Below are 20823 nucleotides of genomic sequence, written 5' to 3' on the forward strand. Positions count from 1 at the left end.
ATGGGAACGTTAGTGAGGTGCGTCAGACACAAGAGACGGGGCTGTCACGATTAGAGCAGGTGACGGGCAGGCCTGACGCTGTTTAGGTAGTCATGTTAACAGTTATTAGAAACTTCAGATCAAATTGACTCCACATGGATCACATGAGTTAGGTGAGCTTCAGACTGCACAGAATCTGGCAGCTGGGCGGTGAGGGTGAAACATCCATTACACAATGAGCCAGGCAGAACAGCTCTTTTCAATGCCCAGGCAGAACAGTTCTTTTCAATGACAGACAATAACAGCCCCTGCTACAGTTCAGTCCAGTGCTTGGCCAATATAAAGACTCCACCTAATTCATTACTGAATAAATATAACTTATCATATAGATTACAAGAGTATAGTATAGTATAGCATAAGATGGTATGGTATTCAAGTATAGCCAGAAGACCCAAAGGACCTGCCTACTGTGTTGAAATTCTATGCGCAGAGCTCCACCTAGTGGACAATGCCCAGTACAATAGGTAACGACACAGCTTTGCTTTCTCTTTCATATACACATTCTTTCCCTCTCTGCCCTCCCCTCACTCTCTGATTCATCCAACTGCAGCATGTCTCTGAGTGCTATGCTTGACTGCACATGGTAACAGTCAGCTTAATCTTTGCTATTCATCATCGTCGCTACAGTTAGCTAAATGAGGTGCTACGGCCAAAGCGTATTCTGTATTACTTCTCCATCCCTCTCTCACATGCAAATATACAATCTCAAAACAGATACGCAAACACAGACTCACACCGCATTGTATAACTCATGTAAACATACACATTGATAAATGGCTTCATGCATATACACATACCGCGTGTAATTCTATACGAAGTAAACACCAGTTCTAAATGTGGCTAAAGGCTACATTTTGATGAAATATGGGCTCCTAACTCAGACACCGTAAAGCTCCTGGACTGCAGACTCGGGGTTGTGTTCAGATTAGTAGGAGATAGAATGATAAATTAGGTGTCTCTTTCCTCCGCCTCCTCCCGGAGTATTCTGGGACAGAATGAGCACCTCCGATCCTCCAGAGGGATCCTCCTGTCCGCACATGATCCCGGAATTCCAGAGACATCTCAAGTTTTGAATAATGGTAATCCTGAGCATGGCTCGGACTGGCTCCCGTTAAAAGGCGAGAGTGGGCTTTGGGATTAGGGATTCTGTGTCAAGGCAGTGAAACCATGAGTAATACTCCTCATCCCCAGCCACCATAACTTAACTGCTGCTCCAGAACCAAGCAGTATTACATCAGTAGCAACCAGCAGAACCACAGGGCCAAATTACTTTTACACATACGAACAGAAACACATGAAAGCAAACCACTATGAACTTACAACTACATCAATGCCTGTGTCTTATGAAGTCCGCATACATTCATCACAAATCAATCAGCTACAAATCAATCTAGAGTAAGAACTAATGCATACAATGTGTAAAATGACGAGTGTTCATGTCTCCCAGACAGGCTGAGGCATACAAACACAGATCGAGGACCATATGTGAAATACATCCCAGCATACCTTCCTCAGAGCCTCCATCTTCTGCAGATCTCTCCTCCTCAGGCGCACCCAGCGTCTCCTGCGGTTTGTGTGGTACATCTTCTCCGCTGGGACCCACGATTTGGGCCGTCGGTCCGGGGGAATGGTGATGCCATATTCCCACCCTAGAGAAAGTAAACAGAGAAAAGGAAAGATGAGTGAAAAGTTAGAATCATGGTGTGGCATATAGCGATATAGTGTGAGTTTCATGCTGAAGTATACAGATATAGTGTGGGTTTAAAATCATGGTGTAGTATATAGGTATAGAGTGAGTTTCATGGTGTAGTATATAGCTAGTGTGAGTTTCATGGTGAAGTATACAGATATAGTGTGGGTTTAAAATCATGGTGTAGTACAGGGGTCTTCAACGTTTTTCAGGCCAGGGACCCCCAAACTGATGGCGAGATGAGCAGGGACCCCCTACTATATAAATTGCATAACATTTTGTTTATAATATACTGGGCCTAGTGCCAAATAAACATAGCTACCCTGTTATTGTGTCGATGGCACACATCCTCCCACATTAAGGAGATGTATCTTCTTTTCAATTACTCCTGACTGACACGATCCAACGGATGACGGAGGAGGAGTCTGGCGCATGGAGTTGTGTTGACAACGTAGATGTTATAGTGAGATTGACAGGTCAACAAACCAATCACACCGCTAGCAAGTTGTTAAGATTGTAGGTAGTAGCTTGCTAACATTAGCTAGGAGGCTCACACACCTCGCAAATCCTCACTTATTTTTCAGTTACAATTAACGTTTTTTGACCTTGTACAGTGTCTATTTCTCTTCATTTTTTATTTTTTTTAAATCTAAGCAAATGTCAAACTAACAATTTATAGGTACAAACAAGACCAGCTATGGAGTTTGGTTCGTCATCTTTTATTTTGACCTTCGCGCTCTTTAGACTTGAGCAGAAACGCGATCTGATTGGCTAGTGCCTGTGCATGAAAGGTGCTGTGAGTGAACCGGTGCCCAGCTTGAGCTCCTGTGGGTAGCTGAATGTGTCGATTGGACTGAAAGATAACGTCTTCGCGATCAATTTATACGTTCGCTACAATATGTCGGATTTATGTTAATGTTAATTTAATGTCCGTTAATTTCATGGTGTAGTATATAGCTAGTGTGAGTTTCATGGTGAAGTATACAGATATAGTGTGGGTTTAGAATCATGGTGTAGTATATAGGTATAGAGTGAGTTTCATGGTGTAGTATATAGCTAGTGTGAGTTTCATGGTGAAGTATATAGATATAGTGTGGGTTTAGAATCATGGTGTAGTATATAGGTATAGTGTGAGTTTCATGGTGTGGTATATAGATATAGAGTGAGTTTCATGGTAGTATATAGGTATAGTGTGAGTCCAGATGTTTCCATACCTTGGTCATCCACAGCTCGGTTGAGGTCCTCACTCCACTCCACATCCTCCCACACCCAGCCTGGAGGACACTCGATCTCATCCTTAGGAACGGCCTTCTCCCCATTCTGCCTCACAGTGGACACAATACAGACATCAGCACAACACAAAACTGATATTCTGTTGTTGAGGTAGCAAATAAAGTACAAGCAAATAAAGTACTACATTAAAATCAGATGATTAATCAAAAAATGTTGCAACACCGATGATCAGTTCCTTAAAATGAAACATCTGTTGATTTGACTGGTGAATCCAAATGTAGTTGGAAACGAGTTGTGCTGTTCACTAACCACATCAGTGAATCCTTCTGGCATTCCAATCCACTGTCCCCCTGGCAACCGCATCTGAGTCTCAAAAACCTCCTCCACAAAGCTCATGTGACCTGCATCAGTATCGTACAGCAACCTAATGAAACATTAAAACATGGCAGATGTCATGGAGTTAAACAAATACATTATGGATACATTTTGACACACACACATCCAGACACACTGTTATGTACAAACACTCACACACTCATTCTCTCTCTCTCTCTCTCTCTCTCTCTCTCTCTCTACACACACACACACAAACACTCACGTTTTCTCTGGACTGATGCACCAGTCTCCACCCCAGTTCCACCCCGATGAGGGTTTGAAGCTGTCCTTTGTGAGTTTCACTCTGCCAGTCTGATCAGTGAACTTTGGGTAGGTGAGCCCTGTGGTACCCCAGTTCCCCAAAAGCGCCAGCTTGGTCTGGTTCTCATACTGTGGAGGGTCAGGAAGAGAAGCTTAGCGCAGGTTAGCTAACACCACACTTCAATCCTCATTTAATACAGTCAGGTACATTATGGAGCATCCTTCAACTACAAATACACACACAAATGATACATTTTGATTAAAACATCATAACAACTTCATGCACTAGAAGATTGTCCCATTGGAGTCATGAGTAAAAATTGCACACAATTTGTCAAAGAATGTACTATCAAAATATTTCTATTGAATGAAGCATAATAAGGTAAGAGGTGCTTGAAACAAATAGGTTCAAATCTGGTAGTGTCAGGTGGAATTAGAAAAGAAGGAGACAGTCACAACACTTCCTTACCGTCTCAGCGAACACTGACAGTTTTCCTTCAGCAAACTGGTTAAAGTTTTTCACATCTGCTGCCAAACCAAACCAAACCTTCACTCGAATCTGAGCTGGGATCTTAGCATTCCCCTGTCCGTCCTGTGGGTACTGGCGTATGCAAGAGCAGAGAGGATGTGCAGTTAAAACCTGCTGTAATTACTTGGAACAACAGTAACTGTTTGACTGTGATAAAGTATTAGCACTCCTGTGCCACCAGAGAAGAGTGCATACACACATATTGATGGAGATCATTTTGATACACTGTTAATGACTTCAGAATATATTGATCAAGTGCCTTGTATTAGTTTTTATACCTTGTATAAATAATGTGCTTATGTAAGCAGAAACATGGCTTCTCTGTGTTTCTGCGTGTGTGTAACTTAGATTATTAGGTGCCACTTAGTCTGCATATGTACAAGAGCATGTTTAGCCCAGAGGTGATACAGTACGTTTCTTCCGACCTTGCGCAAAACTGCTAGCCTGACGATGTCATACTCATAATTCTAGTCAGAATATGAGTCTGATACCGACCCATTGGGCTGTGATTATGGGGCGTGTTTCAACGAACCAGGGGAAAAAATGCCTCTTCGCTCAATTGGATACCTACAACCAATCAGAGCAACATAGTATGACCATCTGATACATTAAAACTTTTACCGGATCCCGTAGGAAGGACGGCAAAAACATATTTTCACTGTTCCTCTTTCGTTATACTTATTAGCAGCGGGGCTACCTAGCTACTATGTGTTTCAGTGGATTTTTTGTCTAGGCGTTAGCAATAACCTATCAATAATGGTCTAGAGCGCTTCAGTTAGGACCTACAATCCTCGGCAACATTCGTGTTGCACATACACAACTAACCGAGCCAATGTAGACATAAAAAAGTCGTGTAGATAACTTAAATCGCATAAAATATGTCCCACTAACAGGCTGCCGAGACGCCGCCATCTTGGTACGATTTCTAATCTATCTAATCAACTCAAGCGTTGGTTGGTCATCTGTCCATCTTCGTATAAAGCCCGCCCTGACAATTTGATTGGTACGGCATAATCCGGCCGCTGATACTCTCTCCCCAACTGCACAAAGCCAGACCGAACTTCCCTGACCAAATTTTTTTGAGCCGGGTTCGGGCTGGTATCCAGGCTACAAAACTGCCCTCCTTGCAAGACAGGGAGCCTCGGACGTCAGAGATCCACCACGTGGTTTTCCCTGCTGAACGCTAAACTTCTGTCTATATAAACCTTGTGAGATGTGTTTATCATGGCTTCACTTTCAGTCTTGTGCTGTGAGTGAGCCCGATCGCAATAGTTGTTGTTTGTCAAATAAATGTACTTATATGTAACTCTGGAGTCCTGAGGTAACTAGGGTGAATTTTCACCTAACACATAGAACTTTCACTTTCACTTTGACAGCCATTCAAATATCCAAACAAACAAAAATTAACTTTGTGGGTGTTCATTTTAGATAACAGACTAGAGGCATTGAGACATGAAGTATTAAAGCAAACATATAAGAAGATCAATGTTTTTTTATTTCAGCTGTATGACACTGACTCTACTCTAGCCGGTAATATGCTCCTTCAAACTGAGATCTCCCGTTAGTTCTCCCAACCAACCAAATCAAACATATCAAACGAGATCAACATGCCTGTGACTTCGCCTAAAATAACATGAAATGCATGAATACAAAATATGACCACAACAAATAGCAAGCTAGCCACTACCAAATGGTTTGTTGATGATTGTTAATACCAATACCAATGTAGCTTATTGGTCTTACTAAATAGTCTTCTTTTCAACTTTTAAAAATGGTGTTTGCACACAAACCATTTCTTACAATAAGGACCCATCGCAGCTTTACATGTAATTAATGACTGAATGATATATAAATAATTAATAAATTACATAAGATAAGATTGTTATCAATGCAATTGCATGTAATCATAGACCCTTAATAAAAACAAACCAATGATCTTACAATGTTGATCACAACTTTATTTATTGTAACTTCCTCTTCATATTAATTTGTACAATATTGGCTTGAAACAACAGCAACAGCAAGCAGACACATTGTCAATAGCATTTCTATTTTGATTTTATGTGAATAATGTTTTTCATTGAAACGCCAGAGTTGCAGCTGACCTTAACATAATTTTTTTTCTACTTCTGATAAGATGATTAAGGGATATATAGTAATTAATAACTTATTGGTACTCCATAATATAGATATAAAGGTTGAAGGTTATTTGACAGATATTAAGAGGTTTACATATCTGGTCCTAATTGTAAACATACAGTGTAAACATTCACATGGCTTTTTATTATAAAGTTGCAACAGCACATTATGCATAATTTATAAATATTTATTGTAACATGCTTAGCACTTATAATGATTATGAAATGCATTTACTTAGTTGTTCAATATTGGTGGGAAACGACAGCAACAGCAAGCAGACACACTGTCAACAAGAAGGGCACTCAGAGAGTGCAGAAACCCTTTACCCTATCTCACAATGTGAACAAAAGTGAAAAATAATTAGTGGATCTGCCCCGTTTTTCGCATCCGCTCTATAATTTATTTTATTTTATAAGAAGTAGTATTTCCTTCATTTAGAATAACAAATTCCTTATTGACAGATGGTCGTTGGTTTGTGTGCAAACATCTTCAACGTTAAATAATGAAAAGAAGACTATTAGTAATACCAATAAGCTACATTGATCATTATTAACAATCAGACTATAGGGAATGGCTGCTTTGCTATTGATTGTGGATTGTCATTATAAAGTCTTACCCAAAATACAATAATGTCTCCCCTATGACACGCTCAGTTATTCTGATAGTATGGACAGTACAGACAGGAGCACTACATTAGGTCTGAAGTAAATCTGGCTTGCACATTAAGAGGAGTGGAATGTTATTTCTGTTTATTTACCTTCATGAAGACTGTCTGAAGCTGGCCACAGTGCTTCCCACAGTAGCCCTGGGAGAAGAGCACCTGGTAGGCTGGGATGCGATGGTATGCCACCCTCTTGTCACCCTGAAGCATCCATATCACTATGTCTGGCAGGCTGTTCTGGGGCTGGCAAGGAAAAGAGATTGGTGAGAAGTTAGGGGAGATTTACCAAAGGGCATATTAAGAACTAGACGTAACGCAAAGCGTTACAAAATATGACCGCCGAACTGTTCAGTAGGTTTTAACACATAATGAGTCATGTGTGTTTTTATGTGTTTTGTGTGTGTTAATTGGTTTGTGTTTCATTTTTATGTATTAAAGGAATTATTTGTGATAGCTTTTGATGATTTGGTAATGTAATGTTTTGTGTACTACTTTTTTGTGAATTGTTTTGGTATATTTTTCTTTTGCAATGTAGTTTGTTAAAACAGGTCACATTAAGAGGTGTGGAAACAAAGTGAAGTTTCCAACCACCAACAGGTGGCGCTATAGGTGATATCAGTCAGGCATATGTACAGGCATATGTACGGGTTCGGGCCAGCGTCCACCCGAAGACATTTTCTTTGGATCAAACAATGTTCGCAAGAGTTATAAGAGAATTTGTGTTTTGTGGCAAGCACTGGCAAGTTGGCAAAGTTTGAGGGTCTGCCACGCCCACACCTTCCGACTAATGAGAAAATCCAATATAACTTTTAGTCGCCCATGGCTGAAGAGTAACCTGACCACATTTCAAGGCGTTACCATTAAATTTGTCGAAGAAGTTCGATCAGATGCGAGGTGTGCAAACGCCGTCAAAACGCATCTTCCACTCAAAATGGCCGACTTCCTGTGGACCTGACACCATGGCGTTGAGAGACTTTTTGGTGCGTCCAAGCATGATGAAGACGTGTACCGAATTCCGTCAAGCTACGCCAAAATAACCCCAATGCACAGGTTTTTTTGCAATGTTCTAGGGGGCGCTACAGAGCCATTTTGCTCCATCCATGGACAAAAACTCTACCGAAGATGGACGGTTACAGGCTTGATGTCCCTGGCAAATTTGGTAATTTTTCGAGCACTTTGACATATATGCGAGTGAGTTATAAGAGACTTTGCGTTTTGTGGCAAGCACTAACAAGTTGGCCAAGTTTGAGGGTCTGCCACGCCCACACCTTCCGACTAATGAGAAAATCCAATATAACTTTTAGTCGCCCATGGCTGAAGAGTAGCCGGACCACATTTCAAGGCGTTACCATTAAAGCTGTCGGAGGAGTTCGATCAGATGCGAGGTGTGCAAACGCCGTCAAAATGCATCTTCCACTCAAAATGGCCGACTTCCTGTGGACCTGCCACCATGGCGTCAAGAGACTTTTTGGTGCGTCCAAGCATGATGTAGACATGTACCGAATTCCGTCAAGCTATGCCAAAATAACCCCAATGCGCAGGGGTTTTTGCAATGTTCTAGGGGGCGCTACAGAGCCATTTTGCTTCATCCATGGACAAAAACCCTACCGAAGATGGACGGTTACATGCTTGATGTCCCTGGCAAATTTGGTTATTTTCCGAGCACTTTGACATATATTCGATTAAAACACCTCATTTTTTGCTTTTTCATTTTTATCAAGGTGGCGCTATACATGTAATGACTGGTTATGGTATGGGTTGACATGGCCCCTTGGCACAAACATACAAGAACAATTTGGCCCTCCAAGGCCCTACGGTTCTCGGGATATTCGAAGAAAACTGTGTCGCGCCACCTACAGGCCAGTTGATGTACAACCATATAAATCAATGTATTGCATGCCCCCCCGTGAACGGAATTCCACGAAACTCAGTTTTGACCTTGTCAACTTACAATTAAAATGTTTTACAAGACTCCATTTTTGCTTTTTCATTTGTAACTAGGTGGCGCTATAAATGAAATAAGTGGTAGTAGAATGGTTGACGTGGCCTCTTAAGACCAACATACAAAAAAAATGTGGTCCTCCTAAGCCCTACGGTTTTCGACTTATTCACAGAAAACTGAATCGCCCCACCCTCTCTAAAACGGGTGCGGTCCGACGGGGGTGCAACGGATCAAATCGAAAATCAATGGTTCCACGCTCATCTAGTGGGGCTACATGCCCACCAAATTTCGTGCACCTCTGTGTTTCAGTGTCCCGGGAATCGTTGACAGAAAATCGGCACACAGGGAAAAAAAAAAAAAAAAAAAAACAGAAAAAAACTCCGACTAAACCTTTATGACAGCCGCTCTGCGCTGTCGCGCGACGGTCATAATAAATAGAATGTACGAATACTGTCAAATCATAGAATGCATAGGGTCATTTCATACATATTCATACATATACATTAACACTTTGAACACTGTAGTGTATGGCTTTCTCTATTTAGCATTAACGCTTTGAACACCTTTCTGTGGTGTACTGCTTTCTCTATTTAACATTAAAGCTTTGAACATCATCCTGTAGGGTACTGCTTTCTCTCTCTAACGTTAACACTTTAAACACCGTCCTGTAGTGTACTGCTTTTCTGAAGAGGCCTGCTGTAGAGTGCAGTACTTTAAGTGGAATAGCTCACATGACTGGAACAACTTGCTCAACAGATCTTCCCCATATGGGCTACACTTACCTCTTCTGCCAAGCTGCGCAGTCTGAGGGCCCAGTCCTCGGCCTGCTCCAGGACCATGCTAACGTCCGTGGCTGCCCCGTGTTTGAGCGACGTTGCCGTCTCCAGAATCTGCTGCAGGTTGACCTTGCGCATGTTCCTCAGGGCTTTGTCCAGCGCAGTCACACACGGCCAGCTATCTATCTCTGGTAACTCCTCACTGTTCAGAAAGAGGTGATAAGGCATATTTACATTTCACAGTGCTTCAGTAAACCCCATTGGCCTACCATGTTACAGCAGACTGAAGGCTGCACGACTGTTTTACCCACAAAAATAATATCTACATTATCTTCCATGCCAGTCACACCGAACTCAACTAATCCACACACCCACACTATTAGAAAAGGTTAGCCAATGGCGCTATGTCATGATTGCATTCTCTTCAGTTTTCACCTGCAATCAGCAATGACATCATCCAGGAGCTGGACCAGCTTTGCCTCCACCTCCTCCAGATCGCTGCCTGCTTTCAGCTCCAGCCGCACCTGCTGTAGGTTGGACTCCTGAGAAAACCACAAGACAACAGCCATTGAAGGGAGTTCTGCTCTATAATATTTGTGAAATAAAGTAGTGAATTCAGGTACTGAACTAAGAATAGCCTCATGCCAAAAACTATAGCAAAAATACATTTACAAATAATTGTGTCCGTATAAGTGTTTGTCATCCTACAATTTAGAAGAGTAAACAGACTAGGTCTCAACTTGGAGGCCTGGGGGTTTTATGACTAGTTATTACTAGGGCATGCTAGGGTTTTTTTTAATCTCTTCCAACAGGTAGCGTGGAAAGGGGATCAGAGCATGTGGCTCCAGCTGTGAGAGACCCACCACATGTTCAGCAGCACTAAGCAGCATGTTGAGAGCCTCAATGCGAGGGCTGATGTCCTCCCACTCTGACGACACGACCACCACAGGCTTCACATTTCCCCACGGCAGATAGTAGTAGTGGCAGCCTGCAATCACACTAAACAGTCAGCCCAGGTCCTGGCATCATTCAGTTATCAAATGAATTAGTTCAGTCAACTGAAACACAAAAGCAAAAGCTGATGGGTTACATGGAATTTATGACATCCTTTGTTCAGTGACAGTAAAAGACCACAAGGGGGTGCTGTTGCTCACCATCAAAAACAGCCCTGCTGAACTGGGTGGTGGAAGCCAAAGGCAGGCAGGTGTGGTCAAACTTGTTGCCGTAGTTACCAATGCTGACCTCGAACTGAATGGCATCGTCCACATCCTGCAGGAGAGTGGCTGAGTAGAACGCTGCAAAGAGGGAATACTTCCTCTTCCGCATGAACTTCTAAGAGAGTAAACAAACACCAGGATGCACCTCAGTGTGTTGTCTGCCATTACATTATGCCTTCAGCTCAAATTATCTGTGACAGACTCCTTGGTTTGTAATCACATATCAGCTAATGAGAAAGTGCTGCTGGGTTATTCCCTGCAGATAAATGTTGACTCTTGACTTTTTGCAGTTACTGTTATACTGAAATTAAAATGTATAGGCTCAATTGTCGAAAGTTCCTCTGTTCTGTGTCATACATTATAAGATGATTAATAAGACTGACTTCACCTCTACCACCAGCAGATCATCAAAGGGAATGTCCTCATTCCGATGCTCCCCCCGCTCCACCAGCTTAGTGCTTAGCTCCAGCAGTACACGGCCACGGTACGCCACCCCCTCACCCTGCAATGACAATAACACGCTCCAGGTCACGCATTACACTAACAACACCTCTCAAATCAGCTCTCTGGGTGGCATGGACTACATCTGACATGATCTCACGTGACAGAAACCTGCATCTCACAAGATGTAGATTATTTTATGAAGAAAATAAAAATGTATATCAACCAACATGTGGTCAAAATGGTTTGTTTTCCAATTCCATACAGCTGATATCCAGTTAATTAGGATCTAATAGACAAAAACAGATGATGTTAATCACAAACTCCTACCTTGCCCAGGTTGAGCATCTCATGGGGGTCAGTGAGGACGCTGAACTCTCGGGGACTGCCGTACATGTTGACATAACAGGGGCCGAATGATGGCAGGAAGCCCACGCTGTCATCCACTGAGATTGCAAAAGGCACATGTGTTACTTCTCTCGTGGTCCAGTAAATCCCAAACTCAATCTACCACACTTCATATCTGCTCTCCTGGCATTGAAAGCATCATGAACGAGACATGAGATCAATGACAACAATAGATTCATCAGGGAGGTTTTCAAGTGTGAATACTGCCAAAATCATTGTAGATAAAGTCTGGCAGTAGAACTACTACTATCTCAAACAGCCTTGATAATATCACATGTCTAGAGACAAGACTTAGTGAACTTGTGCCCATCATTAAACCATTCGAACAGCAGCCCATAAACATATCTCAAAACAGACGTCATATGCTGCTCTTCCAGTGTGTAGCAAACAGAACCTACAGATTGTATCAAGTCTCACTGTTTATGACTTGTCTTGCATGAGAACCCAAACCAAAATACAGCCTCTCAGTACAGGCCAGTTTCACAATAGTTCCAAAAATGAGAGGGGGAAATGTTAATGTTAAAAAATAGAGAAAGGAGAAAGAAATGATGGACATACTGATGTGCTGGAGATTCCTTGGAGACAACTCATCTGAGAGCAGAATGGTAGATGGAGGACAGTTTAGAGCTCAAGAGTAGTCTAAACTGTAAAGTCACATAGAAACCAGAACACTGGCCAAAGGTCAGCCCAAGGTCAGCCCAAGGTCAGCCCAAGGTCAGCATGACCCACTCAAACCAAACCATGCCAGTGCTTCTGTTTTCAATGGCGTATCAGTGTGAGGCTCCGAGCTTCTGCCCGCCTTCCACCTCCAGGTCAAGCCATGCAGTATGGCAGCAAAGAAATCAGGGTGTCAGAGAAGAGGATCAGCAAGGCTGATTTTAGCCAGGTCAGGCACCAGAGTTTTCACTGGAGGTTAATGTTTAGCATTTCTTCAAATGAGTGGTGAGTTGTGATTAGTTGAAATATTTTGTGTGAAAGAAGCAAACCTTATCATCAACTGCATCATGAGGTGAACTTTGTAGCATACGCTAGCTGCTGCATTTCACGGGTGCTGTCAACAATGCAGAAGCAGCGTCCCAACAAGCTAACCAAAGCTTACCAAAGCTTACCAAAGCCACTAGACCAACATTACACCCTCACACATGAGACTGCACATGCAACTCTCCCAGTCAAAGCATTCAGTGTGCTCAGTGATCAGTTGGGTTTTACCAGCACGTGCTAAACCACCACCAGTGCATGTATATAGTTCATTCCACCACACTCAACACAGAACATGTGTTAGATCACTGTCATCCAGAAATAATCTGTAGAATAAGAGCTTATGTTTACCTTCTATCTCTCCACCGGGGGCAGAGATCTTAGACATGCACAGGTTTGATGTTCCAATAACATCATTGTGGCTTGCGCGATCCCTGGGAAAGACAAAACACAAATGTTACTCCTTCATGCAAGATAACAAAGAATACCCCACCATGTTATCAACTGAATAGAGTCTAAATGTCCGTTTTACATTATTTATATTACTATTTTTTGTACAGGCTACAGTATACAGTGAGTTTATCAATTGTCAACTGGACTTTAAATATGTTATTACTGATGTTCAAATGTCATATACTTGAATGAATGTATTACATGAGTACATGAACATGCTTTTACAAAAAGAATGGCATTCAAACATCTATCTAACCTCAGATATCAACTCACCAGTCTAAGATCCGGATCCTCATCTTTTCACACATAGAGGGAAACTGGACATGGTGGAGGTCAAAGGTCGAAGGGGAATGGTTAGAAAGATCAACTCTACATAAAATATATAAATAATATATATAAATCAGCTGCTGAAGGAAAACAACTCGAATGTGAAGTTTTACCCGAACGGGAAGTGTCAAGCTCTGGTTCCACTGAGGATTGGCGTTCTTCTCCAGAATCTTACTGCAGATCTGAGGGTGAAGATGGTGAAAGGTGTCAGTAAGAGGACCATGTGCAGATGTCAATGTGTATTCAACTAAACAGTCAAATGATATAGTAGTACCGTTTTCCCTGCAAAGTTGACCTCCACAAGGGGATCAACCAGGTTCTTCCTGTTTGTATCAAATCCTAGAACCTGTTTCATGCCATCCATGAAGGCATCGTCCACTGAGAGGACAAGAAAACAGAGAAGATAATTTCCCTCACCCCAAGCACAGGTCACACTAGTTGTCTTTTTCATCTACAGGAAAAGGTATAAATACCACAAAGTAATCGCAGTAGGTAACATACACACACACACATGATTATTAACACACACACACACACGATTATTAACACACAATTACTAACACACACACTTGATTATTAACACACACTATTATTAACACACACACACACACACACACACACACACACACACAGGATTATTAACACACACAGAGTGTACTCACTCTGCGGTAGATCTTCTGCTCTGAAAACCCGGAGTGTAAAGATGGCGCCTCTAAGGGTGAGTCCAGCAGGGCGCAGCAGATTCCCCTCGATGTCCTCCTTCTCCTCCAAACCCTCTCTTCTATCCATCTGATGGCCATACAAACACACACACACTCACTCACACAAACAATATTCCTCTAAACATCAACATTTTTTTAGTGCCTTAAACCTATCATCCATGAACTGGTCTCTCCAGCAGACTCACCGGGGGCTCGTCACCTGCAGCAACCACAAACAGACTGACTTTCAGGTAACCTCTGACCCCCGCAGAGAGGTCATCAGGGTCAGACAGCAGCAGCCACTTCCTGAGGAATGCATGCCCTGGGCAGAGAGAGGGAGAGAGCCAAGAGACGATGCAGCCAATGGAGAATGGACATCTGAAATGACCAGTGATTAGGAGTAAAGAGATACAAAAAGAACATGTGAGGTACTCACTGTGCTCACTGTAAATCATGCCCACATCCATCTAGGAAGGAGGGCAGAAATGGGTTCATGTGGGGTTAATACTGCTACATTTACAAGACTCTGGATAAGCTACTGGCAAAAACAATATGAAAACAGACAATGACATTGCTATGACTCAAAACAGACTAGATTCTACCAACTTATTTCAGAAATATGTAAACTGCTCAAACAAAGATAGAAAGAAATGTAGATAAATCATTGTATGAAACATAGTGTAAGTCTGATGGAATGACAAAACGAACAAAAAGATTTGACCTTGAATTCACCAATCACAGAATCCTTACGCAGTGACTTGGAATCCAGAACCTGTGGGAGACAGCAGATCAGTTATTATCAATTCTGGAAAAACTTTATGAGATGTAGAAGATGAGAGACATGGGAAGTGTGCTATATTATGGACACAGGAAACATGGGTTTAGACTTACAGTGATGAACATGGGTTCATCAAACAGCTCTGAGGGGGTCTCGTAGAAGTTCAAAAAGAAAGTCTGAAAAATAGAACCTTTGGCTTCAGTGCAACTTTGCTTGATTCATTGTTACAAAGCATTATAATCTACTTCCTGTCTAAGAAAAGGAGTTAACAGCAGAGGCTCAGGTGCCTGAAGTGCCCTAACAGGCTTGGGGTTAGTAATGTGTAATATTATGTATTTATAAGTAAATAGAACTAAATAATACTATTTAATTAATAAGTGCACTAAAATGAAAACATTACATTTTTAGTGGGGCCAATATAAAAATTGATGTAGAGATTAAAATGAAAAATATTTGGGGAAAATATGAACAGTTGTTTCTTTTCACCTCATCAAAGAATGGGTTATTGCCTTTCCGGATCTGAGTTGTCTTGGTCTGTCCACTGACAGTAACCTTCACGACAGGTTTGATGTTGACGCCTGGCAACTGCCGACCCTCAATAATCCGTACTCGTACCTGGTATGCACAATGAAGAAAACAGTACATTATTTATACATTTTTTACATAAGTGAAAATATCTAAACTAGTATAATCAACTGTATCCTGTACTGGCTAGCCAATCAGTGCTAGCTTGCTGGGCCCTGATGTGTTCATTGGAGCTTTAGAAAATCTACCAAAAGCGCTGATTGGCTCTTTAGAAAGGACTTAAAAACACTGCCATAATTCGTAACTGAAATCCGTATCTGTAGAGAGTTTTTGAAAGTGAAGATAGTTTTTGAAAGTGTAGATAAATTTCGTATTTGAAATCCGTATCTGTAAATAGATTTTGAATGTGAAGATAGTTTTTGAAAGTGTAGATACATTTCGTATTAGAAATCCGTATCTGTAGATTTTGAAAGTGTAGATGGTTTCACAGATACAAAATCTATATTACAGATACAAAATATTTATGGCATTGATCTAATTCCAGAGCTATGTAGGCTAGAGTAGCATCTCATACTGTTTTATGATATGCTGCACCAACAGAGCACAACTAGAAGCAGACTACTCTGCTACATCTCTCTACGTGCATCACTTTAGAAAGAAAAACTTTATACAAGGTGGGGTGTTTGAGTTGCATATCTGACTTGCATTTGTATGAAACACTTGTTGCAAAAAATGGAATTTGTCCCTAAATGTGATTGTGTGTATGTTCAGCTGACTGCTATATACAGCTCACATTAATGGTACAGGTTTCATAACATCGAACTGATAGCCATCTGATATTTACTGTGCCGACAGAAATGTTTATAAAACTTAAAATACTTCTGAATTTCTCTGTAACCTAAATGAAGTTTGCCATGCTAAAGTAATCCATAGTCGACCCTAGACATGTGTGCACTGTGTGCACTTCGGAGAGAATAGAAACCTTTGTCTACTTAAGCCTGTGTGTACCAATCACATGAGTTGCAGAGCTGAGATAGGCCATAGACTAAACTATCTATGTGCTGTTACTCATAAACAGAATCCTCAATTGGATTGAAATTGAAGTTCAAAAAGGCAACGTTCTTCTTTTCCTGTCATCACACTATTATCTGATGAGGAGTTACAAGCAGAGTAATGTTTGGACAAGAGAAAAAAGCCTAAGTGCTCACACTAGCACACACAGTAGAAGTCCTTCACACTAGCACACAACTAGTAGTCCTTCTTTTCTGCCTTGCTGTTGCATTACATTGCAAAAAGCATAGCAAGATGACCTTGGATGTGGCAGACACACCATGTGGTTATCTCTAGTGCTTTGGCAGAGAACGCTAACTTCATTCTATATAAACTTGTCTGCCAGGACATCTGTTGTTGAATGAAACTATACTTATACACAACTCTGGAGTCTGAGGTAACTTGAGTGAATTTTCCCCAAACACAAGGCAAGTCACTTGGCTTGATGTGTCACCAATTTCATAAGGTGAGCAGAATAATTTCCAGCTCATAATAAAGTGCTGATGAGGGCTTTGATGTATCAGACAAGGTGCTTGTAAAAAAACCTGATCATACCACAGGATGATGTGAGGATTTAAAATTCAAGATATTTACAATGATATTTAGTGCAATGTGTCAGTCATTCAGTACCTATCATGCAAGACAGAATAGGCTTTCCATGGTAACAGCGTAGATAACATTATAGAGTCACATGTCCATCATTACAACTGTGACTGCTCCGCAAAGAGGAGTTTGAGGAAAGTTTCAGGTCTAAATGAGTTGCAAAAATGAGGGCAAAATCTCATGTCTTCATCTAAAATTGCATTAGTTGACACACTAATACTATGGCCAACACAGGCCTTAATAAGAATACACCATAGTTCACCGAGAAGTTTACAAAATAACCACAGTTTAGTGAAAAAGCCCTATACATATGTGATAATGTCAAAAATGACCACATACAGTATACTAACTAAGCAACCAGACATCCACACATACACACACGTATGCACACACAAACACCCACATACACACACACACACACACACACACACACACACACACACACACACACACACACACACACACACACACACACACTCACACACACACACACACACACACACACACACACACACACACAGACACACACACACACACACACACACACACACACCTGCAGGTCCTGGGGTTTATTTGGCAAGGGTGCTTTGTTCGTGCCATGGCGTTTCTTCTTCTTTAGGCTGAGGTTGAAGTTTGGTGGGTTTCTTTTGGGTGGGGCGGTGGGAACCCCTGGCTCCTGAGGCCCCGGAACCCCTGTGACCGGCTCCGGCTCTTCCACCGTCTCCTCCTCCATCATCAGCATGCTCTCAGTGTCGTCCTCTCCCATAGTGTCCAGCGAGAAGACTGCTCACACACGGGAAACAATAGTGAATTCACCAGCATGTCATTCCTCAACATGCTTGCTGGCTTGTGTTCAGAGTTCCTGTATTGTTACATTTTGCGTCATGTTAGGAATCTCATTTCCCAGCTGAGTCCATGCACAGCTAGTTATTCTCAGACTGAATACCTCCCTCAATTTCTTAACCTAATTTAGATTTGAACTATTTAGTTATCTCAGTCAGACATGTCTCATTTGAGGATGTTAGACACTACACTGGTCCACTATGGTGTGTGTGTGTGTGTGTGTGTGTGTGTGTGTGTGTGTGTGTGTGTGTGTGTGTGTGCGTGCGTGCGTGCGTGCGTGCGTGCGTGCGTGCGTGCGTGCGTGCGTGCGTGCGTGCGTGCGTGCGTGAGTGCGTGCGTGCGTGCGTGTACTCACCTGTCACAGTATCCAGCTCCACTGGGTTATGTACAGCCTCTGGTTGGGGAGGAGGCTGGAATATTGGACTCATTCCAGGTGGAGGAATGTAGGAAACCTGCAAGGTCACTGTAGCCTGGTGAAGGGTAGAGGAAGTAACACCATCAACATATAAATAAATAAGTAAATGTGACCTATAGAGAATCAAAAAATAGAGATACAATTAGATTGTTTGCAACCCCATATAAACTATACCCTGAAACTATACATGTACCCTGATCTTCTTTCATAGTCAATCTGCAGCCATGCATACAGACTTAATGTAATCAGGCTGTTCAGATGATGAAGAGTGTGTCTCTGTTCTGGTGCTGCACACAGTGCTTCTGCTCATGATCTGGGGGCCTTGGGCAGTCACATGGCCTGCAAGCATCTCTATGCGTCGCTTCACAGGCCCTGATCTCAAGTAGAACTTAATATACACAGATACAAAGGAGCTAATGCTCTTCATTCAAAACCTGATCAACAATCCCTTTATGCTTCCGTGGAGTTTGAATTATTTAGTTTCCCAACAGAAGCTAACAATACCCAACAATACTGATGCCCATCTAAGAGACTTGCAATGAGATCCCAACTAGGATAGTTCTGACACAATAGTGCTGCTGTCCCAGGCCTTCCAAGATGAGTGGAGTTCAGTAGAGGAGGGCAGACAACAGGTAAGTGTTCTAATCTAGAGTTTGTTTACGACACAGAACCCAGGGATCAGGGTGATACCTGGGCACACTGAAGACTTTTCCTGCCTGAGGATGTGACTGTTATTCAGAGAGCAGAGGAGTCTTTCCTAGCTCTGAGTCACTCTGAAAAACAAACTCCTTGACTCTGCCCAAAGCCCTGCACACAATACCAGGAAGTTGCCCTTAGACAACAGTGCCACAGATCTCCCACTGTGACGGGAGACAGTTACATGACTCAAGGAAACCCAGGTGGGGACAGAGTGAGTGAGTGGACACAAGACGTATTTCAGATGGATGAGAACAGGGTGGAGTGGGACCTAGGGTGTGGGCTCCTGCCTCCGGATTCACAGCCTACTGGAAGGATGTGGCTTTGAGCTTTAATCAGACAGGGGAAGGAATGCAATGACCAACTCTGATACTAACGCTGCAGCCACAGCTTAGAGAGAGAGAGAGAGTGAGAGGAGAGAGAGAAATAAGAAGAAATGGAGGCAGAGATGGAGGGGGAAGAAAAAGGAATGTCTATTTGTCTGACGAACACCAGTCAGACAATCTAGAATCACATGTACAAAGAATGGTCAGAAATATAAAAGAGGTTTACCCCGGTGTTGTTCTTTTTGGTATCTACTAAGGACACAGTGATGGTTGCTGCCAGGTTGGGGGAGTTGAGAACATCTCGAAGAGACAATCTGCATTCCCCCAGAAACCTGTGAGACAAAGAAAGAGGCAGCAGAGGACAGATGTGAACTCAAATACAAGGGGAGGGAAGAGAATGGTATGCTGGTATGGATCATGACCCAGTATACGAACGTCAGAATTATTCAGCGTTATTTAGCTGTCTTGCAGGACTATGTGACATGACTGTATTTTATCGAATACATCTCGACTGCTGCTTTACTTCAGAAGAAATTGTGTTTTCTTGTGTAAATGTGCAACAGTTAACAGAAGTGCCGTAAGGGACCATGGCTGTAACTGCCATTGTGGACAATTCCACTCATACTGTATTTTATAATGTCTATTTACTCTCATACACATAAATTACTAAAAGATCTTTGTGATGAGTAAATTAAACACAAAAACACAGCTTCAAGAAGACAACAAGTGGTACCTTGCTAGCATACAGTCATTATGACACCAGATGAATATCAGATAAAGGTAGGAGAGGAAGTTGTTGGTATCGAGCCGACACGTAAACTCAGTAACATGCATTAGCAGTGCTGCAACCTTAACCTTCTGGGTAGAATAAAATGGGTTTCCTTCATAAGCCATGTCATTTTCATTGCTCATGGTAGACTTGAGAGTTGATAAACTGGTGGGTTGGTAACTCTTAAGTGAATTCTAAGCTGACTAGAAGGTGTTTAAACAGGTCTAGCCTTCTATAATAATCCAACATGGGAAATACATCATACAATTATAGAATACATGAAAGGCATGCAATACTCAATTACAGTATTACAGGAAATTACATTTTAGGTAGTTGGCCAAAACTATAATAGTAACAATATATATTAAATATATAGAGAGTTAAAAGATATAACAATAGTAAACAGAAAAGCAAAAAAAGGGAGGAAGATGATGACATAAGTTATGGATCTTTTTTCAATTTCTTCAAATGTCAGCACTCGTGAATAGCTACTGCGCAATAAGATCCTAAGTTAAATGTCAAATTATAAAGCAGAAAAGCAGAGCTCCTCATCACAGACAGGACAATTCACTTCTGTCAGGTTTTTTAAGGTAATGGTTGTACCCATGCAGGTGTTCATTCAATGAGTCCCATACATATACACCAATC

The 20823-nt window shown here is 41.9% G+C and overlaps 1 protein-coding gene across 11 annotated transcripts in view; it reads right to left on the bottom strand.

The window, feature by feature from the left end:
- Window positions 1-20823, bottom strand: part of dysf (dysferlin, limb girdle muscular dystrophy 2B (autosomal recessive)) — a 67550-nt gene that overhangs the window by 39091 nt on the left and 7636 nt on the right. For 8 of the 11 annotated variants that reach the window (XM_080839260.1, XM_080839266.1, XM_080839264.1 and 5 more), the window contains exons 4-29: window positions 19633-19738; window positions 18325-18439; window positions 17680-17909; window positions 15435-15563; window positions 15062-15124; window positions 14892-14942; window positions 14607-14637; window positions 14377-14492; window positions 14132-14258; window positions 13744-13847; window positions 13583-13651; window positions 13416-13459; window positions 13041-13123; window positions 12270-12302; window positions 11634-11749; window positions 11251-11364; window positions 10800-10977; window positions 10509-10633; window positions 10081-10187; window positions 9652-9847; window positions 7024-7170; window positions 4068-4199; window positions 3561-3727; window positions 3272-3386; window positions 2944-3049; window positions 1546-1688 (exon numbers count right to left, since the gene is read on the bottom strand). In XM_080839260.1, coding sequence (XP_080695386.1) covers window positions 1546-1688; window positions 2944-3049; window positions 3272-3386; window positions 3561-3727; window positions 4068-4199; window positions 7024-7170; window positions 9652-9847; window positions 10081-10187; window positions 10509-10633; window positions 10800-10977; window positions 11251-11364; window positions 11634-11749; window positions 12270-12302; window positions 13041-13123; window positions 13416-13459; window positions 13583-13651; window positions 13744-13847; window positions 14132-14258; window positions 14377-14492; window positions 14607-14637; window positions 14892-14942; window positions 15062-15124; window positions 15435-15563; window positions 17680-17909; window positions 18325-18439; window positions 19633-19738 — 2947 coding nt within the window. The remainder of the gene's footprint in view (window positions 1-1545; window positions 1689-2943; window positions 3050-3271; window positions 3387-3560; window positions 3728-4067; window positions 4200-7023; window positions 7171-9651; window positions 9848-10080; window positions 10188-10508; window positions 10634-10799; window positions 10978-11250; window positions 11365-11633; window positions 11750-12269; window positions 12303-13040; window positions 13124-13415; window positions 13460-13582; window positions 13652-13743; window positions 13848-14131; window positions 14259-14376; window positions 14493-14606; window positions 14638-14891; window positions 14943-15061; window positions 15125-15434; window positions 15564-17679; window positions 17910-18324; window positions 18440-19632; window positions 19739-20823) is intronic. The other 3 variants (XM_080839262.1, XM_080839258.1, XM_080839263.1) reach the window with 1 other exon arrangement.

This window comes from Sprattus sprattus (assembly GCF_963457725.1).
Source record: "Sprattus sprattus genome assembly, chromosome: 5".
Classification (NCBI taxonomy): Eukaryota; Metazoa; Chordata; class Actinopteri; order Clupeiformes; family Clupeidae; genus Sprattus; species Sprattus sprattus.